Raw genomic sequence first — 8,801 nt, 5'->3', positions numbered from 1 at the left:
TGCACAACACATCAGCTGTCTGTAACCAGGTGAAAAACACTTTCCAAGCCAAACCTTCATATCATTACCGCTAACCGCTACACACGGCCTACATTATTGTCATGTTAACATATCTACTATAACTAACGTATTAGTAAACCCACTACAATAATACAGTACAGTGAACAGTCAGCAAGCAGTTTAGCAGTTACACCGGCAGGCTCAGGTGGCAATAAATTAATAAAACCTTGACTTGAATGAGTTCCAATGTTGGATAGCCATAGTCAGCTAGCTAACATTGCATCCCTCTATGTTTGAGCCGGGTGTTTGGGTAGGTTACACTAGCTAGCTTCATTCGCTAGCTAAGTGAAAATGAAAGTTTAAAAAAATACAACCAACTATAGCTAGCTCTCTCTCTCTCTGTCTCTCTCTCTCCTGCTTCTCCTTAATTTTGGAAGAAATTCATTTGTTAAAAATTTTTCAACTATTGTCTTTCTCTGTTTGAGTCAACTACTAACCACATTGTATACACTGCAGTGCTAGAGAGCTGTAGCTTATGCTTTCAGTACTAGATTCATTCTCTGATCGTTTGATTGGGTGGACAACATGTCAGTTCATGCTGCAAGAACTCTGATCGGTTGGAGTACGTTCTCCGGAAGTTGTCATAATTACTGTGTAAGTCTATGGAAGGGAGAGAACCATGAGCCTCCTAGATTTTGTATTGAAGTCAATGTACCCAGAGGAGGACTGAAGCAAGCTCTCCACCGTTACACCATGGTGCTACACTACAGAGTGCTGCTGAGGCTACTGTAGACCTTCATTGCAAAAATGTGTGTTTTAATCAATTATTTGGTAACATGAATATATTTAGTATAGTTTTATCTTAGTCAAGATTTACTTTAAAAACTTTTTTGATAAAAACCTTTTTTTCACTGACGAGCCTCCACTAGTATGAAGTGCATGTTTATGTGTGACATCTCTCCCTTCCTCCCCCTTCTTCACACTCATGATTCATTCAGACTCACACTGACAGATTGTACACTTCAGCAAGCAATTGTTTAAAAAGGAACTAAACCGGAAAACCAAAAACTTGGTTGAAAACAGCCTATGTGGCATTGGTAGTAATCTATTCTAGTCCCCAAATTGACTGAAAAGTGTAAATAGGGTTACTTTGGTCATAAAGTCAGTATTTTACAATACTAGAATGTCTGAGATTTAGAGGATTGGGGATGTCTCTGCCTTTCTTGGCATATTTGAGGGTTGGGTTTGATTGCAAGTAATTCCAAATAACACATGGGTGTTAGTTCATAAATTCTCTCTTGGGACGCACACTGACCATGGTAAAATGAGTTCGATGTTGGATATCTCTATGTGGCTGGTTAGTGACCATCAATACATTACACAATGTACATACAGTACTAGTCAAAAGTTTGGACACACCTACAAATAAAGAAAAACCCTTGAATGAGTAGGTGTGTCCAATTTTTTGACTGGTACTGTACATGGGACAATATTCTTACATTTAAAAGTTCCACATTTCAATGGCTTAAAAACCTCAAACCAATTGTAAAAATGTTTATGTAAAAAATATTGAAAGCATTTACAGTTATTTTATGAGTTCATTTACGTAGATGAGGCTGGGTTCAACCTGACGAGTACACGAATGAGGGGATGAAACATCATTGGCCACAGGGATATAGTCAATGTCCCAGGGCAACGTGCAGCCATTACACAGAATGGGGTCCTCCACCACCATGCCCATATGGGCCCTTACAACACAACACTCATACTTACATTCTTGGACCAATTGCACAACATAACAGCAGCAAATCAATATGATCATATGCAATACATTGTTGTCTGGGACAATGTGTCTTTCCACCGCTCTGCTCTGGTTCAGAACTGGTTTCAGCAACATCCACATTTCACCGTCCTATATCTTCCACCATACTCTCCATTCCTCAACCCTATAGAATATTTTTTTCTCGGCATGGCGGTGGCAGGTATATGATCTCCGTCTCCAGGCTACCCCTCATCCAAGCCATGGAGGAGGCCTGTGACCAGATGGAGGTAGCAGCAATGCAAGGATGGATTCGTCATTCAAGACGTTTCTTTCCAAGGTGTCTTGCTAATGACAACATTGCCTGCGATGTTGATGAAATTCTCTGGCCAGATCCAGCTAGGCGAAGAGACAATGTCTAGTTATTTTTGTATTTATTTTTTTGAACTTACAATACGTAAAGTGACGTTTGGTTACAGTATTATGAATCTCCATGTCAACATTTTGGGCGTGTTGAGAAATAAATGAGTTTCTTCAGTCTGCAACATTGGTCTTGTGTAGTGTTTGGTGAATTTACATTATATTTGTACTTTGTTGATAGTAGCCTACTCTAATCATAGGGAAGTAGAAGTGCTAAAAGTGTTTTAGGTTTATCACAGCAGAGTGTAACTCGTGCAAACAGAGTATAGTAATGTGAAACGTGTGTGTTTCATATGGTAACAAAGTGTTTTTAAAAAGAAGTGTATAGTTTTTACAAGAGTGTTTAATTTTGCAAAGGATCTGTAGTGTTTTGTTACTTGGGTGTGTGGTTGTGCTAATTGGGTGTAGTGTTTTGAAAACACGGGCCCTGTTTTGAAAATCGTGCTTAAGCAATCAAAAAAAACTGTAATGAGAACTAAAAGGTGTGCATCATGAAAATATTGTCCCGTGTACACTTGCTAGTTACTTCCAGCCACAAATGAGAGAACGTCTCACTCTGACCATTTTGCTCACCGTAGCAGAGCTGGTTAGACTGTTAACTAGTTATCTCAACCTGGTTTCAGAGAATTTACAATTATTCTGTACGTAATTCCGGGACACTCTATTTAGTATGGTATGTATTCATTTGTGAATATCCATCACCCATTTTGTATGATATGTTATGAATTAAAATTCATATTATGTGTTACAAATTTGCAGAACGTAGAGGTTTTGTGGATGTGGTTGCTCGGCACACATCCCTTTGTAGACAAACTAATGTGATGGCCGGTCAATCTCCCTCTCAACACGTCAATCTACGTGTGTTTTTATATATATATATATATATGTGTGTGTGTGTGTGTGTGTGTGTGCGTGTGTGCGTGTGTGTATTCAGTGTATCGATGTGTTCAGAAGTTGCCTAATTAACTATAATTCCAATGAGGCTACATTTTTTAAATATAATTATTGTGATTCAAGTACATACAGTGCCTAGTGTAAGTCTACACATCCCTTTGACAGTATTCTCATTTTGCTGCCTTAAAATGCTGTGCAAGGTTGGTAGGAATCTTATTCAAAATGATTCACAGCTGTAATGGCTGCCAAAGGTGCTTCCACCAAGTATTTGCTTCTGGGGTGTGAAGATATACATCCTAAATGTATATTTCTTAGTGAATTGGAACATTTTCTATATTTTTTTCTTTCACTGAAATTGTGGAGTAGGTTGTGTAGATCAGTAGGAAATAAAACAAATGCAATCTCTTTTTCGATGACATTTTAAGGCAGCAAAATGTGAAGACTGTACGAGGGGTGTGTAAGACTTTCACTAGGCACTGTATTCTCTCCATGATCAAAGCCAAGGACTGAAGCTGTGGGAGGAAAGCAGTGATATTGACAGTGAGCCAGACAAACAGACCCGGGGGCAGAACAGACAAGACAATCTAAAGGGAGACTGTTCTTTAATCTCACTGTGCTGTACGTCACCATGCCAAATATGCTTCCCAAATGGCACCCTATTCCCTATGGTCAAAAGTAGTGTACTGAATAGGGAATAAGGTGCGATTTTTGACGCAAACAAATGATTCATGCTCCTGGTATTTTTACCCAGTGGAGGTGTTATCTCTGGGACAGACCTTTACCTAAATAACCTCTGACACTCCTGAATAAGACATCACAATAAGGATCAGGAAATGATGGCGCACAGGAAAGGTCTTCAATATCCTTATTATTAGCATGTAGCGAGTTCTGACTGACCTTTGAATCGGACTTTTGAGGACAAATAAGAATGTGTGATGTGCATAGGTCCAGAGTATCTTCTAGCCTGATTTTAAAATCTCAAACACACTACAAGTTAAACATTTTCTTTAACGCAGGAAAGTTCTCCTGGAGCAGGGTGATTAAATGAAGAGCCTACATCTACATATGAGAGTAATGCGCTCTTGTGTGGTGCATCGATTCGTTCATACAGTATGTCATCTTTGTTAAGTGCATGTGGTCTGTGACCGTGATATTAGAATGTGTTGTAATCATCTTCTGAAGAGGTGTCGATTGAGCTCAGTCCCGGTCACTCGTCCCTTTCCTCTTATTGTAATGAGGCTATTCATTGTTGTAGTATGATTGGGTGACTTGTCCTCTGCTGAGCCAGTGGAAGATGTGTAGTGTTTAAGAGTGTGAGCAAATAGATACACACACATACACACACACACACACTCACTTGACTCTTTATGCTGCTAAATGAAAAGGTGGGCGAACACAGTAAGGAATTCATTACCAGAGGCTAGAGATCCCTCCACGCAGGTCGCTTCAGGCGTGCACCTCAAGTAGGGAAAATCGAATTCCCCTGGTCGAATCTCCTCCCTTTGTGGCGTTGGTGGAAAAATTAGTGCTTGGTGCCTCTAACTATCATACATCCGTTTGTCTGAACCCTCTACTCACAGGAGTGCTAAATCCCACCGAGGCCTGTGTTGGCTGCGTGCCAAATAGCACCCCATTCCCCTTCATAGTGCAATATTTTTAAACAGAGCCCTATGGGCCATTTGGGACATAGACATGGACTAATCCTCCCAAAGCCTACGCTGCACTTCTGTCCCTGAGCTCAGGTGACCCTCTCCACTCTTTATTTTCTCTCTGTTCTCCTCCCTTGCTCTCTCCCTCTTCACTTTTTCCTCTCCATTCGTTCAGATGAGTTAAAGGTTGTGTCCACTTCAAAGCTTCTGTCCTTAAAGTCTGCCGTTGGACTTTATAATGAAGACTGTCACGGATCCCTCCGGAACTTTCATCACGCACACCTGTCCCCTATTTCCACTGATTAGTATTTGTATTTGTGTGCCCTTTGGTTTGCATTGGGGGTTGATTATTGTCACAATGTCCATTGGTGCGTGTGAGTACCTGTGTTTTGGGCTTTCATGCCCTTATGGATTGCGCAGATGATTACGGGTCTCGTCCCGTGCGTTAACCATTGTGCGCGTGTGTATTTATTCGAGGTACTCCTCGCTCTTTTGTTTGGGTTTCAACCCTGTGTTTTTGTTCTATGTTAAAAAACGCTATTACGCATTCCTCCCGAATCATTTATGCCAGCGCGACAAAGACTTCATTGTGAGAGAAGTCTTGTGACTAATGTATATCCTACTCTATATAATAATCATAATTCCTTTCAGCGACAACGGGCTACAAGTCAATTGAAAGAGAGTGTGTGTGTCTGTATGTCTGTAAGTCTGTTTAGTCAATTTAGCCATGCTGCTTGTCTCTGCCCGTCTGAAGGGGGTGGACACTTCCTCCACTTTTTCACTCCCTATCCTCCGCTTCCTCCACTCCCAAACACCAGCCAATCACCACCAAGGACAAGCCTCTGTAGGGTGCCATTTGGACAAAGACTGTGTTTTCTCTCTGGTATCAGCAAAGTCCATTATCCACTGTGTCGGACTCACTCTGTTCAAAGGAGTTGTGGAACTGTTATAGAAAGTGTTTCGCGCCAGCAGCTATAAGATTAGGCCATCAACAACCTGTTGAATGTAAAAACAAAGGTGTTATGTAAACTAATGAGTAGCAGATTACTATAACATACTGCCCCAATTGTGAATAATAACAACAAGATGTAGATTGCATTTTGACTGTATTTCTTAGCTAAGTAGATGTTCCCTTTGATGGAAACTAGAATATAGACAAAGGAAGTTGCAGGTACACCACATATTATCATCTTAAATATATTTTATTTGTTTAAAACTAAGAGAGGGGGTATGTAGTGCATTCAGATGGATTGATTGTATACATGCACAATTCTTTAGTGTGGGGGTGATGATGGAAAGATTAGTGTGTGTGTGTGTGTGTGTGTGTGTGTGTGTGTGTGTGTGTGTGTGTGTGTGTGTGTGTGTGTGTGTGTGTGTGTGTGTGTGTTTGACCAGTACGAACACTGTTGCTATAAAACACCCAAAAATCACAGTAATTCCAGTAAAGATTGTGTTTGAAAAAACAGAAATAGTGACACACCGCCCATCAGTTATTTTTCCCTTCCATATCATTGTTTTTCAGTCACATTCCCTTTTCCCTCTCTCCATAGTTTGATGTGTGGTCAAAGAGAAGTTAGACTCTGGGGATGTGTCCCAAATAACACCCTATTCCCTACATAGTGCATTACTTTTGACCAGAGCCCCCTATGGGCCCTGTTCTAAAGTAGTGCACTAAATAGAGACTAGGGTTCCATTTGGGATGCATGCAAAGTCTGGTCATGATGACCTCAGCGGTCAGCATTCATCCTGCGTAATTTGGCCGGCAGGTTGTCCTCTGGTCGGCCCCCTCCTGAGGGCAGAGGGGTGTGGATGCGGGCGGGGACAGGGGCTGGGGTGGGGGGCAGCTGCAGGTCTCCAGTGGACTGGGTCATGGGTTCAAAGCCCAGTTTCAAGGCCTTGAGCTGCAGCCGAGCTGCAGCCTCTGGACCGGGGGAGGAACTGAGACGCTGCAACTTGAGAGGGAGGTCTCCAGTACTGCAGGCCTTCTCGGAGTGCTGGGAGCTCAGCATCAGAACCTTCCTCTGTAGGTCCTCCTTCCCAGACGAGCTCATCCTCTGAAGCTTACTGGGCAGCCTGGACTGCCCTGCCCGCTCCTCCCGGTCCGTAGTGTTGATGCAGTCCACAGAGAAGACCCGGGCACGTCGGGCGTGCCCGTGGCTCTCGCCCAGCGTGGGGGTGGAGAGGGGTGAAGGCAGGGAGGATTTCTCGTCGTGATCCTTGACGCTGTAGGGTGGGGTGTTGACCTCGAAAGTGCTGTGGAACTGGGAGTAGTCCACCCTGAAGAATCCCTCCTCCAGAGACATGACGGGCAGGAAGCGGTGGCCCCACAACACCTCATCCTCCGTGTACGATGTCCGTGCCTGACACGTCATACCTGAGAGAGAGGGAGAAAGAGAGAGAATTAAAAAGTGAAACTCAGTCTCCAGCATTGACTAGGCAGCACAAACACAGGTGTTAAATAGCCTTGTCATTTTTTATAAATATGATGAAAATATTGTAGAGTTCAGTTAACATCAAACAATAAGGCATGGAAGAAAGAGAAAAATGATGCAGCAACCAACCCCCTCCTGCTTATCTCATCCTCTCCCTCCACCCCCTTCTCTTTTTTTCTCTTCCACTCTCAGCATGTGTGGAAACAATTCAGTCTTTGAATTGTTGTCTGACAGCATGAGAAAAAGCAATTTCCCTGACACAGACCTGCTTTGGCACAGACCTCCCTCACTCTTGCCATAGAGGGGAGATTTAAATACTGGTGCACCCTTAAATCTAGCTGGAAGACGTTTGCCGTTCCTCTGATGGCTCATAAAAATGGCCACGGCACTGTTACTCATCGAAAAGTTTCCACTAATAGGTATGGCTGAGGCTGACCCTGAGACAAACAGATATTGCACTCACTGTTTACCTCCCTCTGCCTCTGCAGTGTGTGGGGCCATTGGCTCAAATGAGCTTGATGGAGACAGCTGACTAAAGGAGATATTGGCTGCAAGTCGTTCTAGGCTGGGAGTCATAGCTAGATACTTTTCTTTTCTATATCTAGCTCTGTCTCAATGAAACCACATCCTACCTGATTCTACAGCTGTTATTTTGTATCCATGGCAACCACTAGAGGCCTAAGGTGACACATCCCTTTGATCAGTGTTGTAATGCATTTAGTCATAATTACCAGTTGTTTATTTCTCCTATCAATAGTACTAATAGACTTACTCATATAAATAAGTTGAATCTAGTCTACCATAAACAAAACATGATACTCCTAAGTAAAGAGCAGTAACATTGTAGCAGAAATTGCAGCATCCATGCATCAATAAAAAGAAAACATGTAGCACCTGTAGCCAAGGAAAGGGTATTCTGGTATTGCTATCTGCGTGATGTTCTATAGTCCTATATGAAAAGGTGGTTGGTTACATTACATCCTAGTCCTATTTAAAAAGGTCTCTAAGAGTCAGCCAGATAATGACCGAAGCATCATCCTGAGCACAGCCTTCTCTGGGTGCCTCATTAATAAATGCATTGGCAACGTCGTCCCAACAGCGACAGTACATACATATCCCAACCAGAAGCCATGGATTAGAGGCAACATACACACTGAGCTAAAGGCTAGAGCTTCCACTTTCAAGGAGCGAGACATTAACCCGGACTCTTATAAGAAATGTCATTATGCCCTTCGACGAACCATCCAACAGGCAAATCGTCAATACAAGACTAAGATCGAAGCCCACTATATCAGCTCTGACCCTCGTCGGATGTGACAGGGCTTGCAAACTATCACAGATTACAGTGATTACAGTGACACGAGCTGACCAGACTAGTTAAATGCCTTCTATGCTCACTTCGAGGCAAGCAACACTGAACCATGCGTGAGAGAACCAGCTGTTCCGGAGGACTGTGTGATCAAACTCTCCTTAGCTGATGTGAGTAAGACCTTTAAAGAGGTTAACATTCACAAGGCCACAGGGCCAGATGGATTGCCTGGAGAATGCGCTGATTTCAACCTCTCCCTCTCCCAGTCTGTAATACCTACATGTTTCAAGCAAATAACCATCGTTCCTGTGCCCAAGAATGCTAAGGTAAACTTTATG

General features: G+C 42.7%; 1 protein-coding gene across 1 annotated transcript in view; it reads right to left on the bottom strand.

The window, feature by feature from the left end:
• Positions 1-6,449: 6,449 nt before the first annotated feature.
• The window catches only part of LOC139422191 (G protein-activated inward rectifier potassium channel 1-like), a 28,606-nt gene continuing 26,254 nt past the window's right edge, over positions 6,450-8,801 (bottom strand). The window contains exon 3 of the mRNA XM_071173353.1: positions 6,450-7,096. Coding sequence (XP_071029454.1) covers positions 6,450-7,096 — 647 coding nt within the window. The remainder of the gene's footprint in view (positions 7,097-8,801) is intronic.

Source organism: Oncorhynchus clarkii, chromosome 12 (genome assembly GCF_045791955.1).
Source record: "Oncorhynchus clarkii lewisi isolate Uvic-CL-2024 chromosome 12, UVic_Ocla_1.0, whole genome shotgun sequence".
In the NCBI taxonomy this organism is placed as follows: Eukaryota; Metazoa; Chordata; class Actinopteri; order Salmoniformes; family Salmonidae; genus Oncorhynchus; species Oncorhynchus clarkii.
Note: the sequence above shows the minus strand (reverse complement) of the source record. Positions and strands in the feature narration are given on the sequence as shown.